Source organism: Ceratina calcarata, unplaced genomic scaffold (assembly GCF_001652005.2).
Source record: "Ceratina calcarata isolate Rehan_Ccalc_2016 unplaced genomic scaffold, ASM165200v1 scaffold178.2, whole genome shotgun sequence".
Lineage (NCBI taxonomy): Eukaryota > Metazoa > Arthropoda > Insecta > Hymenoptera > Apidae > Ceratina > Ceratina calcarata.
Window position 1 is genome coordinate 887,882 of NW_017139212.1, and position 19,187 is coordinate 907,068.

General features: G+C 49.3%; 1 protein-coding gene across 4 annotated transcripts in view; it reads right to left on the bottom strand.

Annotated features, from left to right (window-relative positions):
* kst (spectrin beta chain, non-erythrocytic 5 kst) overlaps positions 1-19,187 on the bottom strand; it is a 33,627-nt gene that overhangs the window by 1,680 nt on the left and 12,760 nt on the right. For 3 of the 4 annotated variants that reach the window (XM_018037740.2, XM_026810804.1, XM_026810802.1), the window contains exons 4-9: positions 8,220-12,688; positions 7,851-8,136; positions 7,203-7,421; positions 6,670-7,112; positions 6,406-6,459; positions 2-6,288 (exon numbers count right to left, since the gene is read on the bottom strand). In XM_018037740.2, coding sequence (XP_017893229.1) covers positions 2-6,288; positions 6,406-6,459; positions 6,670-7,112; positions 7,203-7,421; positions 7,851-8,136; positions 8,220-12,688 — 11,758 coding nt within the window. The remainder of the gene's footprint in view (position 1; positions 6,289-6,405; positions 6,460-6,669; positions 7,113-7,202; positions 7,422-7,850; positions 8,137-8,219; positions 12,689-19,187) is intronic. The other variant, XM_026810803.1, reaches the window with a different exon arrangement.

The window sequence follows — 19,187 nt, forward strand, 5'->3', positions numbered from 1 at the left end:
CCGTCGCGTCTGTACTGTGGAATAGCTTCAGAACTCGGGGTTCGCATCGGAATCGGAGGAGGCGCGCCCCTCGGTGGAATTGGCGGTTTGTCCCCGGAATTTGGTTGATATTGTTCCCTTTGAGTGATCAATTCTTGCTGCACGAACTGCTGTTGCGCCAGAATTTGCGATTGCTTCGGCGATAGCAAGTACTCCGGCTGAGGCTCGGTTCTCTGAGAATTCACGAACTCCGAATTGTTCTGAGAATCGCGTTTCTGTTGATTCTGCCTGTGCATCTGAAGGAACTCAATCTGCACGCTGCTGGGCGATAGCTGCCCGCTGGACGCGTCGCGCCTGATCACCGAGTTCTTCCTCTCCAATTCCGGTGTGGACGTACGGCTGCTTCCGGTCGACGCGTTGTCATCGACTTGGTCCACGTTCTGCAGTCGTTCTTTCTGCGACTCGTCGTAACTCAATAGTTGCAAACTCGGTGGCAGCTTCGCGTGGAACGAGATCTTGTTCACCCAGTCCTCCATTTCCTGCTGGCTCGGCGCCAGGAACAGGAATTCCGAACCGTCCGTGCACTTCAACCTGAACACGTTCTTCTTCTTAGTGTAATCGTCCGCTTTTTCGCAGACCGCGTTGAAAATTGTGATGGGAGCGGTGGCTGCTTTACTCAGAGAGAAATCTTCCATGTCCTTGAAGAAGCATAAGAGTTGCCCGCATAGCACGGTGTAATATTGCTTCCACGACCGAACCGCTGCCTTCTTGCCAGCACTCTGAAGCTCGTGCTTCCTTTCCAAGAGACCTTGGATCTCGACGGGCGGCAGGGCGTCCATGTTCTCCATCCTCTGAAGCTTCCTGAAGCTCTGCGTCCTTCTTCTGGTAGTGAAACTCGGCGTTCTCTTCGGTTTCTTCGTGTCGACCTTCATACTCTCCGCTCTCTTTATGTCCGGAGTCGTTCTTCTAAGTTTCTCACCGAAAACGTGAGATATGCCATGCTGCTTCTGCGTGGGAGTAACATCTAAGGTCTCAGAGGCGTTGGCAGTCTTGATAGGCGACAGTTTGTTCAATGACTCGTTCTCGTCGCTCGTCCCGTTGACTTCGTCGTGCACATTTGGAACGTCCAACAATCGTCTCCGTTCTTCTTCACGTTTCCTCTCCTCCGTTATCCTCTGCACCTCCTTGCGTTTCCGTTCTTCGAGCCGAGCTCGTTCTACCCGCTCCTTCTCCGCCTGTCTCGCCGCCATTTCAGCTTCCTGTTGCTTCTGGAAAGCTTCTTCCAACATAGTTATGCGCTTCAACGCGCTGAACCTTTCCTCCTGGGCTTCAATGGTCTTCTCGAAGTCTACATGTTTTCTTATCAGTTCCTCCACTTGTGGAATACTCTCGCCCAGTTTTCCGTCGTACAACATCGGCTCCCTGCTGACGATCCAGTTCTCCAAGGTTTCCGCCTCACGTTTGAACAGCTGCGTGTCCAAATTCTGATCGTAGATTCGCCTTCTCTGTTCCCAAGTGTCTTTCAAGAATTGTTGCCTGTGTCGTAGAATCGATACCTTCTCCTCGATCTCCTTCCCCAGGAAGTGACCGCCTTCTATCAACTCTCGGCCCGTCTTATAAAACTTATCGAAAGCCTCGTTGCGAGTTTCGATCTCCGCCTTGTACTCTCTATGCCTCTGTATCAACGCCTCCGCCCCGGGAACGTCTCGAGCCAAATCAGGAGCGGTCACCTTCGCTACCATCTCGTTTATCCAAGACATGAGATCTCTGTACTCACCCAAGTACGACTGCAGTTGCTCGGCCTGAGACAATTTGCTCCTCCTCTGCGCTGCCTTTTCCAACAACTCATTCCAAGCAGTCTCCGCTTCCTGGTGTTTCACATCTATGTGTACCTTCGCATCCGGGAACAGTTCGATCAACCGGGACGATTCTTCCATCAACAGCTCGACTTGTTCCTTCACTGCACCCAGATCCGTCTCGAATCCTTGGTGCTTCCTCACCAAGGCTTGAATCGTTTCCAAGTCGTGTCCGTAGCCATCGGAGCTGAGGGCGGTTTCCTTTTCCTGGATCCAGGAGATCGTCTCATCTGCCGTCCTGTCGAACATATGAACTTGCTTCGCTCCAGCTAACGCGTCCTGCCGCGCGTGTGCCAATTCCTTTAGATCTTCCCACTGCTGTTTGGTCTCGTCTATCTTCATCAGTATCTTCGATTTCTCCGGATTGTTCTCCTCTATCAATTTCTGTCCCTCGTCGAGGACTGCCGACACTCGACTCTCGCTCGTCGTCAAACCGGCTAGGAAATTGTCGAATATCTGGATCAAGAGTTCGACGTGTTCCACGTCGCGACCGTAATCCTCGGATGCGGCAACGGTCGTTTGATCTCCGATCCATTCGATTACCTCGTCCGCTTGCCTGACGAACTTGAAGAACTTCTCGCTCTCGCGCAATCGCTGGAAACGATTGTCCTTCAGCCTCTGCAATTCCTTGAATTTATATTCAATATCCGACTGTTTCTGCGAGATATTTTTGCTGTCGAAGTGGTGTCTCTCTACCAATCCGTGCGACAACTTTCTCAAGTTCGACACGGTGTTCTCGAAACCGCCTAAATCTCGTTCGATCTCTTCCAACTTCTTCAACAACGATTGAACGGAATCTTCGTCCTTCCCGTAATCGGTAGCTGTCAGTTGCGGATGTTTCTCCTTTATCCACTGCTCGGCCTCCGCAGCCTCGGCGTAGAACATCTGCGACTCGACGGCATCCAGTAATCTTAATTTCCTCACGCTGGCCAGATCCCTTAAGTGCGACAGCTTGTTTTGCAATTCTTGAGACAATTTCTCGATCTTCTCCGAAGCGAAGTGGCCGCTCCTGACCATAGCCGTCGCTCTGCTGACCAGAGAAGCTACCACTGGCTCTCTCGAGATCAGTTCCGCCTCTAACGATTGATGTTTCTTCTGCAATCGTTGCACGGTGGTCAAAGAACTGCCTAGATCGCTGCTCATGGCCAGAGGCTCTTTTTCCGATAGACAGTGCATCTCGTCTTCGACGTCTCTCGCGAACTGATGAAGCAGCTTGGCGTCTTCCAAGTTGTCCCTCCTTATCTGCATCGGTTCTTGCAAACTGTGGTATCTGTTTATCGTTATCATAGCCCTCTCTTGTATCTCGTCGCCCATGAAGTGGTTCGATCTTTGGAAACTGGCGGCAGTCTCCTTGATCGACTCGCAAGCCTCGTTGTGGCCGAGAACGTCGTTCTCCAAATTGGTGTGCCTCTTCAACAAATGGGCCACGCTGGCCAAGTCCTTCCCGTGATCCTCTGATTGTAACTGAACTTCCACTTCGTCCATCCATGCCTCGAACTCGTCCAGAGTCCGTCCGAAGAGCAGAGCTTGATAAGCGTCGTTCAATCGGTTCTTCTTCAGTTCGCTGGTCTCTTGAAGATGTCGCCATTCTGCTTCCAATTCGTCGAGCCGTTCTTGGATGCTGTCCGACGCGTAATGATTCTCTTCTATCAGCGCCTCGCCTTCGTTGGCCACTGCAGATATTCTTCCTTTGTTAGCCATCAGTTCGCTCTCGAAGGCGGCGTGTTTCTGGATCTTACTTTGCAAGTTCGAGGAGTCGCGATAATTCTCATCGCTGGCGACTTGTTGCTTTTGATGAAGCCACCCTTCGACTTCGTATATGTTCCGCAGGAACTGATGCAGATGGTGGCTCTCCAGCAACTTCTTCCTTCTCGCTCTCGCACTGTTCTGTAGCCTGTCTCTTCTGGCGCAGACCAACGCCAATCGTTGCCTAATTACGTTAGCGTCCGAGTGTTCCTTCGACAGAATTTCGTTAGCGAACTTCTCCAATTCCTCGATGCGCCCTAACTGAGAGACCAACATCTTCTCGAATTCCTCGTGTTTCCGTAGCAACGCCTCGACGCCGGAGAGTGACTCTCCGAGATCGTCGTTGTTGAGGAACGCTTCCTTCGTTGCCAACCAACCGTCAGCCTGGTCGGCCTGTTCTTTAAACAATTGCAACTGATGAGCTTGAGTCAATTTCTGTCTTCTCGTCTCCCAGGCGTTCACCAGTCTTCGTCGCAGCTCTTCGAGATGATCCAGATTGTCCTCGACGTCTTCGTTGATGGCTAAAAGCTTCTGCCCGTGTTCCTTCAAAGCTTTGAACGTATCCTGTCTACCGTCGATCTCCGCTTTTCTTTCCTGGTGAAGCTCTAACAATGCCTCGGCTTCGGATATCGTGGTCGGTGGCTCGGATTCGTCCATACGTTTAATCGTATCAGCCACCCAAAGTTCCAACTCGTGGAGATCGGCTTGGAACTTGTGCAAAGTGTAAGCTTGGTTCAGCGCCTCGCGACGGTGTTGAGTCAGTCGTTGCAGATCGTCCCAGTTCGACTGCAACTCCGAAAGTATTCCGTTTATCTGCGGCGCCTTGTCCGGATATTTCTGCGACAATTTCCTGGCCTCCGTTTGATGCTCCTTCAATTTTCCCTCGATGGCCGTCATGTCCCTCTCCATCGCTTCCTGTTTTCTCTGTAGATGTTCAACGGCAGCAAGATCCTTGCCGACGTCGCTGGTGTTCATAGCGACCGATTTTTCTACTACTCTCTGACTCGTGTCATCGATGTCCCTGTTGAAGAGGTGGATCTCCAAGGCTCCTGCCAACAATTCCCTGTAAGCGCTCAACGCTCCTTGCAAACCCTTCCATTTATTGTTGAAATTATCGCGACGTTGTTCAACAGCCTTCGACTCGTTGTCTCTGCCCTGTTTAATTAATTTATCAGCCAATGCGTTGATACTTTTTATCCTGGAATCGTCCACGCGCATATCACTGTCTACGTCGTCGAGCTTCCTCTGAAGACTCAAGCAGTGCTCGTAATCCTTTCCAGTGTCCCCGGCTTGAACCATCATCTCCTTATCTCTTATCCATGCTTCGATCTTCTCTACCTGATTGTTGAATTCCAGAATATCCTGAGCTTCTTCCAGGCCTCTGCCACGGTTCCCGGACTCTAGCAACAGTTTCCTCCAGGAAGCATGAAGATGTTCCAGCTGTTGTCGAATCTCGGCACTCGCCGGGTGTTTCTGCTGAAGGAGAGTCTCCCCTTTCGCCTTGATCTCCTCGATCCTGCTCTGATTCGCAGCTAACTCAGCCTGGAACGCTTGGTGCTTCTGCAGCTTCTTGATCTTGTCCTCCAAACTGGACACCTCGCCTTTCGACGCCTCCGCTTCGAGCTTCTTCTGTTTCTCACCAATCCACGACTCGGCTTCCCCGACGTCCCTCACGAACTGAGCGTGCAACAAACCAGCTTCCAATCTCCTCCGGCGTGCCTCGCACAGATTTCGGATCCTCGCTCTCCTCTGAACGACTTCGCTCAATCTTCTCGCGATCGTCGGCGAGTCGAAGTGATTCTGCGCCAAAAGTTTGTCTCCGTGCTCCTGCAGTGCAGTCAGCTTCTCCTCCTGTGTTACCAGCAACTTCTCGAATTCGTTGTGCTTCTTCACTTGCGCGTCCACTTCTTCCACGGAATCCCCGAAGTTGTCGCCGCTCAAAGCGGCTTCCTGAGTGGTCGACAGGTTGTCCAGCTGTTTGGCGTCCCGAAGGAAGAAGTGCAGATCGATCAATTGGTCCAGATGCACCTTCTTCTGCTGCCAGGCGGTGTGCAGCTTCTGCCTTTCTTCTAGTAATTGGTTGCACTTCTCCTCGACCTCCGCAGCCGCGTAATGCCCGGTCTGGACCATGGCCTCGCCCAGGTCTAAAACGGAACTGAAACTGTCCTCCCTCGCCTCGATCTCCCCCTTCAAGGCCTCGTGTTCCGCCTTCAAGATCTGAGCACTGGCCGCGTCGCGGACTTTGTCCTCCGTGGACATTGCGGCGCGGAGACCCGCGGCCCAATTCATTAAGTCTCTGACCTGAGTCAAGAATCGCTGGAGATCGCAGCTCGCCTGCAGCTGATCTCTCCTATGGGCGGACCTCTCCTTCAGTTCCTCCCAGTGAGCGACCACGATCTGCTGTTGCTGATCGATGTGCACCGCGTTGTTTCCTGGATAGTGCGCTTGCAATCTGGACGCGTCCTCGACCAGAACTTGGAGCTGCGCCTCCAGTGCGACTAGATCGTTTTCAAAGCCCTCGTGACGTCTGATCAATGCGAGTACGGAGTTCAAATCGCGGCCGAGATCTTCAGGTAACGCTGCCTCCTTTTCCTGTATGCGCGACAAAGCCTCGGCGACGTCGCGATGGAATCTGTGAATCTCTCCAGCCGCCTGCAGCCTCTGCTCCCGATTACGAATGAGGCTAAGGAGATGCTGCCAGGACTCCCTAATGAATAATTAAAAACATTCGTCGTTTCATCGTTAAGAATCATAAATATACGTATAACGCGATTATCGAACGTGCAACGATATATGCAATATACTACGAAAGCCACCAACTTACTTCATGAGAGCATGCTGTTTCTGCACATCCCTTACAGGATCATCGTCGTCCGGTCTGCGTTAAGTATATGTACAAAAATACTGTTAGTAACCCGACACCATACGATCTACCCTCGAACCATTTACATAAATAACTACTAGACGATATATACAAATATTCTAACTAAAAGTTGAAGAATCGACATGCGTTTAACAGAAGTATTAATTCCACTAATACCAAAATTCTATATCCATAATATTGTACATTTTTCAAATAAATTCTTACCCGAGTTGTTCCTGCCGTTTCTCGATATCCTGAATGTAAGGGCTCTCGTTGGCAATCAGTTTCCTGGCCAGTTCCTCGCACTGATTAAATCTCTCCGAGCCAGCCTCGATCCTATGCTTGAAGTCGTTGAACTTGGCTTGCAATATCAACAAATGTTCGTAATCCTGGCCGTAGTCCTCGGACGCGGCCGCCTGTTCCTGTTCCTTGATCCACTGCTCTAATTCTCTGCTCTCCAAAAAGTATTCGTGTCGGTACATACTCTCCATCAGTCGTTGTTGTCTCACCGTCGCTAATCTTTGCAACGCTCTCATCTGCTGAGCGATCGCTTGCTGCTTGTTGGCGATCGCTTTACTATCTGGATGTTTCGCGTTTATCATAGCTGCAGCCGTGTGTCCCATCTCTGTCACGATACCATTATAGGTATCCAGTTCCAATTCCACTGCCTAAAGTTAAACAGTAATTTTCGTAGAGAAACTGGGTTCGCTCTCATTCATTTGCAACGATCACACAAGTGTCGTATAAGTTGATCTTACCTTGTGTTTCGTCAATAATTTCGTGGCGGCATCGCGATCTCTTCCGTAATCGGTGGAACTGAGCACGTCGTTCTTCTCGTTGAGCCAGCTCTCAACTTCCCCGGCTTCGAAGAAGAACTCCTGAGCCTTTAGAGATAAATCGAGAGCCTTGCTCCGCTCTCCGGCCTTCTCTTGAAGATCCCTCCACGCGTCGTCCAGCGCGTCGCATAATTTTCGTATCTATGAATAACAGAAATTCGGTGATGCAATTTAATTGCAAAGAATGGGGAAAATACACCGAAACTATTTATTTACACTAAACTTCAACTCGCTAAATAAATTAATGAAAACTTCGTTAACAGAAATATGATGAAACAGCGTTACAACGTGTAACAAAAATAAGTCTTGATCGTGTAAGACAAGCACATGCATGCTGACGAGTTCTGTTCCGTTTCTTATTTCAATAAGCGATCGCCTTTGAAATATCTTGATCAATTAAATTTTGACAATAACGCTATTCATGCATCTGTGCCGACCTTACCTCTACGGACCCGATATTGTTGTAACAGTTCCAACTGTGCAAAAACGACACATTTTTATTTCCCTTGGCAACAATAACAGATAAATCCCCGAAGACGTCGGATAGTATTTTTCATCAACTTTTCTTACCTTCTTCTTCTCCGGATGAGCCTGGTCGATCAGAGTCTGTCCGGAAGCCAAAGTTTTGTCTATCATCGGTTGATGACCAACGATCTCCGCTTCGAGTTTCTTGTGCTTCTTGTGCAACGTCTGAGCCTGATGCAAGTTCTGACCGAGCGTCGTCGAAGATGCCTGAGGAAGATGATCCTTGATCCACTGCAACTCGGCATCTAACTCGAAACCGAACTTGTGGAAGCGCAAGCTTTCTTCCAACGCATCTCGCCTTCTCTTTGCCGGTTCCTTCAAGCTACGGAACCTATGACAGCGATATGAAATAATAATTTAAAAAACTGTACATTTAAATCATAGCTTGCAGGATGTATGAACGATATTACGTACTTCCTTTGCGTGGTTTGGCTAGATTTCAGAATATTCGCGGCGTCGAAGTGACCCTCGTGTGCCATCTCTTCGCCCATCGCGACCAGGTCATCGACCTTCTGCTCCCATTGGCACATATCGCTCTCGAGAGTCTGATGCTTCTTTAGCAACTCCTTGCAACTCCTCAAATCGACTCCGACTTGCTTGCTCTGCAAGCAGTTCTCTATCTCTTCGAGTTTCAATCGAGCGTCCTCCATGGTCCTGTTGTACGTGTGTTGGCAGGCAGCTTGCCTGAGTCTGCGACCTTTTTCCAAAGACAACGCGACCAAACGGGCCCACTGATCGTTCAGCTCCTTAAGAGTTCTTCCCACGTCCTCCGATCTGTAATTCTCTTCGGAGATCAGAGCTTTCCCAGCTTTGTTCACCGCCCTCAACTGTCCTTCGTTGGCTCTCAGCTCTCTCTCGAACGCCTCGTGCTTCTGCAATTTCCGCTCGAGATTGTTCAAGTCCCTATAGCTCTCGTCGGATGCTGTTTTCATCTTGTCGCCCAACCAATCTCTCAAGTCATCGACTTCCGCCGAGAATTGTTGATAATGTTCCGAAGCTTTCAACGCCGCCCGACGACGCTGAGCCGCCTCCTTGACTTGGTTCCTTCGAGCCAACACTTGATTCCTCCTCTCGTTGATATAATCCTTTTCATAGTGATTCTGAGCGATCAATTTATCCGCGGTGTCGCTGAACGCTTTCAGCCTGTCGTCCTGCGCGTGCAACGTGTTTTCGAACTTCTCGTGTTGCTTCAACAGAGCCTCGACGTCGTCCAGAGACTCCCCCAAGTCTGTGAATTCTAAGAATGCTTCGTGAGAGCTCGTGGTAGCTTCTATTTGGTCAGCCTCGCGATTGAATTGTTGCAACTCCAAACACTGCTGAAGCCAGGCTTCCTTCGCCATCCACTCGGACGTTACGGATTGATACAAACCGCGGAGCTTGTCTAAACGTTCTTTGACATCGACCAGAGACGGGTTGCGATGCAGCAGTTGATTCCCGAGCTCCTCCACTTCTCGAAATTCGTCTTTGCGATTTCGTACATCTTCGCCGAGTTCCATGTGCTGCTTCCTGAGCTGCTCGGCCGTGGCAATGTCTCTGACGGATTCCTCGGCCCTCATCGTTTCCTGAATATCGCTCGCCCAATTGATGAGGTTCTTGGAACTGTTCATAAAGATCTGCTGACCCACTGCGTCTTCCAATCTCGATCTACGTTCCTTCGCCTTCGTTTGCACTTGATTCCAGAGCTCTTTGATTTCGTTCTGCCTGGCGTTCACATTGTTCAACTCGTGCGGGTACGAACTCTTCACGCTGTTCGCCAATAAGTTGACTTTCCGTACTTTTTCTTCGACCGGGGCCAATTCCCTTTCCAGATGTTGGTGTCTTCTCTGCAACGCTTGGACCGTTTTTAAATCAGGACCAATCTCCGCGGTGTCTAACTGAGTGATCTTTTCCAGCATCCAATCGTGAGCCTCGTCGCAGGTTCTGTTGAACAGCTCTACGCTAGAAGCTCCCTCCAGGCTCTTCTCCTTCTGCGTCTTCAACCAGTTCAAGTGGTCCCACAGCTGATGGATGTGCCTCTGCCTGGCCTTGACTTTGTCCAACTGGCTGTGGCCTTGTCTGACGAACTCGTCGACGGCTGAATCTATGGCCTCCACGCGTTTGCCCGACGCCGAGAGATCCGTCAAAAATTTCTCGTATTTCCTTCTGGCCGTTTCGACGTTGTCTCTTGGGTCGTCGACTCTCAACATCTTCTCCTTGTCCTTGATCCACTTCTCGAAGTCGTCGCACTCGCGATAGAAGCCGTAAAGTCTTATAGCATCCTCCAGCAATGCGTGTCTCTTCGAAGCGAGCTCCTGGAGCTCGCCGTAAGTATCGTTGATCTTCTTCAACCGTTTCTCGACGCTGTCCCCGTCGGAGGCAGCTCTCCTCTTCACCGGCTTCACCGTGGATTTTATCGATTTTACTCTCCTGACCGGAACCAACTGCTTCACCATCTTCGTCTTCTTGACTCTCTGCGTGACTCTGACCTTCTCCGGTCGCCTCACTTGAACCTGTATCACCTTCGGCTCTATCTCGCGAACGTAGTTAGCCGGCACGAAACCATCAGTACCGTCCGCTTTCCTCACGCTCCACCAATCGGGATTTGTCTTGCTCAACAGAAACATCACCTCACCTTTCACCATATGCATCCCCTGTCCACTGAACGGATATAAACTCTTCACCTGTGGTACCAATCTGTCTTCGAGAACGGTTCTAGGCTCCATTCTTTCCACGACTTCGTCCACCCATTCGTCTTGAGGAACCAATCTTATCTCCTTGCTCCACTCTTCCTGTTCCAATTCTGCGACCGGTTCGGGATCGGCGGATAATTCCAATGTGGAAATTCCAGATTTCACCAGCTTGTCGGCTTGCATGTTGAGAGACTGCACATCGCCTTTGTAAGCGTTCAATTCTCCTTCGAGATCCTTGTGTCTCTGTAGAAGCGCCTGGGCACTCGGTTCGTCGACGCCGTAGTCCTCGGAAGCGACCAGAGTCATTTTTTCGTTCATCCACGAATCGGCCTCGTTGGCGTCCGCGTAAAACTGGAAAGCCTCCGCGGCGTCGTCTAACTGCTTCTTCCTCAGGGCAGCCAATTCTTCGAGGACTTTCCAGTGTTCCTGCAGGGAATCGATACGATTCTGTATTTCCAAAGCGGAGGGATGATTGTCGGCAATCAATTTTCTGCCGGCATCGCAGAGCTGCTCGGACTTCGGTCTCCGCACTTTTATCTCGTCTTGAAGAGCTTTGTGCTTCTGCTGCAAAGAGATCACCGCGCGGAGGTCCTTCGCGGATATCCCAGCCTTGCAGATTCGCTGCTTCTCTATCAGCCACGACTCTTCGTCTTCGTGGTCCTGAAGGAAGTGGAAGAAGTTCCTGGCGTCCTCCAACCGAGCTTTACGCTCCTTGCTGTTCTCGACGAGTTCGTCGTAAGCTTGATTCAACATCTCTAGTTTTTGTTGAAGAAGAGGTACTTCCTTGCTCTGTGGCTGTGCCAAATGTTGCGCCGCTTGTCTTCCCAGTCTCCTTTGAGTCTCACCGAGCGCTGTCACCTGCAATTCCTGGAGGCTGTGCTTCTGTAATAGATCTTCGACTCCCAATAAATGCGGCCCAACGTCCGTGCTTTGGAAGTTCAGTTGCAATTCTTGAATGCTGGCTAAAGTCGTGTCGATTTCTCGCATCAAACTCATGAGGGAACTCAAGGCGACGAGGTTCGATTTATGATGATCTAACAGAGCCAGAAGCTCTTTCCACCTCTGAAGCACTTCCTGTTCCCTGACTCGTACTCTCTCCAAACCGTGGTAGTTCTCTCTCACGAGCTCCTCGGACATGTTGGTCAAATCGTGGAAGCGCTCCTCGCGAGCCAAGATGTCTGCGCTTATGGCCTCGTGCTTCTTCACCGTGGCGTCGACTTGAGCCAAATTACTGCCGTATCTGGGATCCGTCAGCACTTGTATCATCTCCTTTAAGTAGCCTTCCCTCAGCACGCTCTTCCTTTCGAATTTGTAATTCAACTGCTCCAACCTCTCCTGTCTGAGGAGTTCGGTTCTCAGGGCGACTTCTCTACGATGCTCGGCTCGTTCCAGTTCCACCCAATTCCTCTCGATGTCGTGCACCAATTGACCCTCCTGAGGAGTGAACGCCGGCTGGTTCAACGACTTCAATCTAGTGTTTATATGAAAGTAAAGAGCTTCGATCTCGGATCGCTCCTTATATTTCGGTGGCTTCTCGACGGTTCTGTATTGCTTGAAAGCCAACAGCTCTCTCTGAATGCCCTCCAACGAGTTCGGGAAATCCCTGTTCTCCAGTACCCCGATCTTCATCTTGATCCACTCAAGGAGATCCGTGGTTAGTTTCTCGTAATGTATCTTCATCTTGTCGGCGTCCATCATCTGTCCCACTATATTCGCGATCCGTTTCCCGCTCTTGATCTCATTCTTCATCCTGGCGAACGTGTGGTAATAGGAAGCCACGTAGGTGATGATGGACTTCTCGTCGGGCCTAGCCGTGTCCACGTCCTCGGCGTCCAGCAATCGGGGTATACCGAGCTCGGAATTAGCCACGTCGAACGCATAATTGAGGTTGTCGATGTTCTTGTTCTGCTGCAGCTCGGACCAGGTGACCAAGTCGGGCCTGTGAGCGTGGATGAGCGCGTTGAAGCCCAGACCGCTTCTCCAGGAAACGGTGAAGTCTTGAATGTTGACGCTGGGATAGCCGTTCGTCTTTCTCTGACACCACAGCAGCAGGGCGTCCTTAGCCGATTTCTTCTCGCTGCTGTCATTCTCCTCGTCGACGTCGATCTCGATTTCTTGAATTTGGAACCGCAAGATTATGGTCCAGATGAGGCCGAGGATCAGCCGCGGGTTCCCGTCCACTATGTCCTCGGCTCCTATACTCTCCAGGCGAACCTGAAAACGATCAACACCTATTCCACGATTCTGGTCATTCCCTACGTGTAATTTAATCATCCGACTCCACTTTCTATTGTTTAAGAAAGACTCGGGGAACAAGTGAACGCGGCGTAGCGTAGAATTTATGAGAAGGGATCGGTGGCGCACTGACTTCTGGCACAATGATATTCGCATTCCATCGTGCGTTCGTGAGAGAGTAAAAGAGCACACGGAATGCGCTATCGGCATCGGTGTGCGTTGCGTAAACATCGGGCTTCTTAATAGACGGCCGTGTGTGCATCTCGGTATGATAAAACGCGCATATGCATGCACGTTGCATAGGTTGCGTCACGTGGAAAGCAACAACCGCGGCCTTGAGTGGAAATGTACCGATATTATGATAATCATTGGAAATAAGGAGCCGGATCATCCACATCTTGCAATTTTTTTTTTAAACTGGACGAACGGCGCTCGTCCAAGGCGTCGACTCCGCGAAATAAAACTGTCGCGCAAAATGAAAAAGGAAATTTCGTTTCGGTCTCGTTCCGTTCTCCAGGATCTGATTTTTAATATTCGTTTTACCCGAATGCGATGTTCCAGATCTTTTGGATTCCGCGGAGACGTCGATCGAGTAGAAAGAACGATTTTCATTTTCCAAACGGCCTTGGTAGACCGGCGCGGAACAAGTGATCGGACGGCATTCCAGCAATCGCGAAGAACGAACGCGCACCGCGATTAAGTATAATAAACGTGGAGGACCCGGAGCGATTCGTACCTTCGGGGCCACGCTCGATCGAACGCATTCCGAGGAATCAATGAAGTCATAAGCGTCGAAACCCCGTTACGACTCCGTCGTGAAAATCGTTAACAGTAAACGCAAGATACGTAGCAAGCTTTTAAGTCACTGCCACAGGGACACGTTTAAAAAAATGTGTCGATGATTTTGGGATTCGCGTGCACGCGATCTGTACTAGAATTCTTAGTACTCGTGTGCACGAAAGAGTTCTAACGGCGGAAATCGTTTGAAGATCCTCATTTCCATTCGCGGAAGTCGTCTGTTAGCCTAAGCGCGGGCATCGAACCATTACGCTCCATCTAATTACGCGGATAGACAAGAGGAAGAGAGGAGACCGTGAGCGCTAGGAATCAATCATCGCGGCACCGAGTGTAAACAAATGTTTGCGCGGACCGATTTACACGGCATCGCGTCGGGGCGCAAGTACCCCTGCATCCTGTCGCGTAATTTGCAACCACTTACTCGGCCGTGTATGCGTAATCGGTTGATAATAACAGATCCGATCTGCGCGGCGATCTGCATAATCTATACCGTTTATCGTTTTTAACACCTAATGCATCACGCGAGTGACGGATCGGTTCTGATACTCGGATGAGCTCGCGACTGATCGCGAGTTAGAAGTGAATTATTGTAAAGATCGATATCTCCCCGGCACGTCCGTTAACCCCGTCGATCGGACGTCGAATTTCCAGCCGAACTGCATACGATCACGTTATAAGACGAGTATCGGCGTATGAATAATGAATGAGCCCCGGGCTGGCTGCATAGTAAGGGATTACGGTACTGTTACATCCAACGAAAAGGTGGGGTCGCACAGTTAAAACTCGTGCAACAACGGGCGTTAAATAACCGGTATAAGTTCCCGTACGCGTCTTCACGGTACACCAAATATTGCGTTCTCGTTAAACTCGATTCGAAACCCGTGCCTTTCAATATCTGGATTCCCCGTTTATCTTTGAACGAAGTATTAATTATCTCAGTACAAAAGATTTATCACTGGACTTTCATAGATTAAATGTCACAGAATCCACTTTGCTCCCAACATTTTATATACTTTTCCATAGTGAAGATACCGATTAAAACATATATCTTTTATAAATACATAAAATTCCGCGGTCTATTCATCATCTGTCTCACTTAATCTTTCTTTATCGTTTTTATCCAGCTCCTAAAACAATACGATCGGTAAATTAATCGTTGGTATCGCTGTTTATCAGTTGATCTCGCACCGGTGAACTAGTTTCCAGCGATGATCGATCAATCGCCGGATCATCCATCCGGTGACTTCGCGCATCATTTTCTCGTTAAACAGGTTACCTCGTCCTCGCTCGAATACGCGAGAGAGTCGACGTCCTTTAAGCTCGTCCGTTCATTCATTTCGCTTAATTGCGCGCACCGTTATCGAGTAGTTGCGCTGCTTGAACGTTACGAGGCAAGCTCTTTTTGCGAAAAGACTGGTTTATCGTAATATTCGAATAAATGTGGGTAACTGTGCTCTCGACCGGAGGTTCGAATTGCGAATTAAGGCTCGAACGTTCTTATCAGATTCTTTAGTGTAATCAGTTTCAATTAGGATACTTCCTTTGGAATTAATCGTGAAATTGATCTGGCAGCGTTTGCTGATCGATCGTCAATTTCTTAATTCGACTTCGCTTCGATTCAGTCGAGATCAAGAGAGGAGCTGGAAATTGATCCGTGGGGTCGCGATGAACAGCCGGTGCCCGCGAAGCCAACGGAATGGGACTGTATAGGCATTCTTAATGCATTTAGCGTGGAATGCGACTCCTACGTTCACTGCATCGACCACGCGGGGCTGTGCTCACCGTGTCGCCACGAAACTCGGCCGCCGACCGATTCGATTGGCTCGTTCGACGTTAAATCGCCGCTGCAACGTTACGCGCCACGTTACATTGTAACACTCTCCAGCATCGTAAACCAACGATGCTTATTTAGTTTAGCATGCCTCCGGATGAAAATTACCAGCTTTCTAAGCAATGGAACCGATGTTCAGAGAAAACGATAATAAGGCGAACGGGCCGAGGGATCGTAAACTGGGCTGAAAGGAACACATATTCCGATCTGATGAAATAATTGTTTTATTATACACAAAAGATCGTTATTTTCGGATCGATTGGGGAGGGGAAGGAACAGGTTTGAAAAATGGTCCGGAAGCGGTGGCGAGAATCGGAGACCGGATTACGCGGAAGAGTCGACCGGTACAGGCTTAACGGTAAAAGCGGATAAGCGTCCGATTCCTTAAACGATGACGAAACACAGCCGGGAATCTTTTCTCGCGGTGCAGCAGGCCTCCGCGCCGTGCGCACGGTCACGATCAGGTATGTACGTCCTTTTGCGAGGCTGTGTCGTCCGCGTGCCTTCGATCCACATTCCCCGATCCGCAGTCCTGCCAAGAATGCGCGTCGTCGTAGTTGGGAACGACGCCGTAGGAAAACCGCTACGCGGCCTGGCTCGACGCGCTAGGAAAGAAGGTAGAAAGAAAAGATCCGTCGACGAAAATGGTTCTGGCGGAATGGACTCTTCACGGTGTATCAATGCGTAAATCAGCATGCGGACGAGCTACTAATCAACGAACGTCTCGTTAATAAAGACGTTCCCGACGCTGTTGGCTGAAATACGTGTTCTTATCAATTTTAACGACGCACACACTCGTAACGCTCGGGCATCGGAACGCCTGTAAATTTTATTACGCTTGACGCCGGAGACCCGAGAAATTCGCGTATCCTCCGACCCCGGTTCGCGTAATTAACTCGTTCTTTCCTTTAAAAATCGTACAACACCATATTGTTTCAAACGATTCGTTCTCCTCACGTCGCTTATGCAACCCAACAGCTGCACGATCTTTTTTGCTCTCTCAGTTTCTTTCGCGTTCCAAGGCGAATAAGAATGGAAGAAACAATGACACGCTCTAACCGGGAGCGAGTACCTTGTACGGTTATAGAGCACAAGGTTGATCTTCGAGGATACGCGTCAAAAGGAATAAATCGGTTTTCAGGAGGAACGCTGTTCCAGTCCTCTGACAACGTATTCTGCAACGTTTGCCGAATGCAACGGTCCGCGGATAATGCCATAGCGATCTCATGATAACAATGGTTTCTCTTCCTCCAGGCTCTATTTAACTCGACTAAAAACTGTTCAAACGACTAAACGCGATTTTCTTCATAAACGATCGAAGGAAATCGTTACTAGAATCCCTCTCGAGATAAACGATAAATGCGTGAGGGACAGCGGACTTTTTTTCGGCGAAGGAACTGAAAATTAAATTACGGACACGCTGCTCGTAAAAATGGACCCTTAACGTTGTCCCTGATCGTAAATATCGCAGTAAGTACTCGCGGTTGTAGAGGGCCGTTCAAAAATCGCGAATGGCTCAGAGATCGTGCGCGACGAGCGTAATTTCCGTCGAACGGGATATGAAACAGTATCGAAGGTAACGCGTCGAACAGCTGGCGGACGATAACCGGCTACGCGGAGTCGCGGCAAACCAGTGGATGTAATCTGTTAGGAGGTTGGGGCCGCGTCCTTTCGGTTTTACGACCGTTTCGCGATTTTGATGGCCGTTTCACGAGCTAGCCCCGCGTTTTCTCTCGGACAACTACTCCGGCAGAATCGTAAATACGGGAAATCTACTATTGTCGAGGAACCATATAATTTTATTTAACCACTTCTATAAACATTCTCTTTATCCGGCGAGTGCTTTCCCGTTTGTAGAAGTACGAGACTTCACGCGACAAAGGAGCCTCTACGGTTGTGAAAGACGCACATAGATTTTCGAGTAAATTCGAGTGTTTTGAGCCATCCTGTACTGCTTTCTCTGGCAGGCGCTAAAAAGAGAAACTTGGGAAATGCATACGAGGTCGCCGGCATAAAGTGACGGCTAACTGAAAATTCGAATATTTATGGACACCGCCGGCAGTTAACGCCGAATTTGTTTAATGCTTTCGCTCGCACGATCGTATGAAACGATATTTCATTCGTTTCGTGATTATTTGATACACGGATGCATCACCGGATACGTCGCTGAATACAGGAAGAGGACGAGTTCCTACAATAACTATTCCACCGTGAAACCGATTCGTGACTCACGCCAATATCGAGTCACCTCGTCCCACGTTGAAGCCACATAATTCATTATTCAACTGACCGTGACATCATCAATTTTCTTTAAGAAAAGCAATCATCCTCTTTTTTTCTTAAATCAACGGCAACGGTCATCAACGAAAATAAATGTGTTATTATTCTACTGATCTTTGTACCCAATGCTCTCGTTCCAGAGTGGCAATCGTACAGCTGATAACGAGCAGATCGTCCCCAATCAATTGTTTACCAGATTCTTTCTTTTATCGAGGTCGTAAAACCGAGGTTATCGGTATCATTCCATTTTTGCGTCAACGCTTAGGTACATACATATATTATATCAATCTGCGAACATATGCTCGTTAAGTTTCGTGGCTCCTTTCACGAGGATAATTGCTGAGAAATGCAACGTCACACGTTCGCCGCAGTGCACTTTCACCGAAACTTCTATTAGCTCCTCTCGACGATCTCTCGATCGTACGAGTATGGAAAATGTGACGCCAGATGCGGAATGACTGGAAGCAGAAGGCCTCTGACGAAAATCCATGCGCTTCGTAAGGGTGTAAGCGTCAGTGAGAACTCGCAGTCAGCCAGAAGCGTTGATCCGAGGTGTGGACAGGCTCTAGCTCGCGGTCGTTCGTCATGGAACGGCGTCTAACGTGAAACGATCAGCACACGAGCAACGTATGTGCCGTCTGGTTTCATTTCACATCTGCGGGACTCACGGTCTAGCAAGTTTCGCCTCGGTCACTGACCTCTCCTTCTCTTTCTCTCTTGGCCTTCCTCCGTTTCGCTCCTTTGATCCTGCCTTCTCTCCTTCCTACCGAGATTCCCTTCCTCCTCGATTGTGCCCTTCGATTTCGATCCCTTTCGTTTATCCCTCGCGGGTATTCGGGACGAGAATCGATTCTTCTCCGGCCTTCGGTTTCGACCCCCCATTCGAGCCAGGCACCGATTCTTCTTCCCCATTGTGAATATTCCTTGTGCAGCCGCGCGTATCAATTCAACAGTATCTTGATTTTTATTAGAGAGATTCCTCTTACTTTTTCTTTTCTCCTTATCAAAGCGATTGGAATTGGTCAGTATTATGCAACATAGTGCATGAAACATTAAAAGCTGTGGGAAATTGGTATCGTGAATGTCTGGTTTCTCATAAAACCCCGCGACCCAGTTATTATTCATTTATCTGGTATCGAGCTATTGTTGCGAATAACGAAAGGAGTTCAAGGGCCCGGATGATTTATTCGGGTAATTATCGCTGTAATATTTAATATACGTTTGCTCGGCGAGTTTGTTCTTGGCCATTGTGCAGGCTTGATGCCTTTTCTTGCGGTTACCTTCTCATCAATCCTCTTTCACTTTCTTTTTCTCTCTCCCGGCACTCCCCTCTCTCCCTTTTTCTCTGCCTTCAGCGGCAGGACGCGGTCTCTTCACTTTCTTTTTCCCTGCCTGTTTCTGCTTCGGCCCTGCACGATTCCCCCTACTTCGTTCCCATCATTTTTATTGCACCTTCCAGTCTTTGTCTTCTTTCAACCTTCCATGCTCTCTATTTCTAATACCCCGAATCAGGTTCTTAACGTCGACAACGAAGCCCCCCTTTCGACTTCGAACATCGTATCGGCAAAT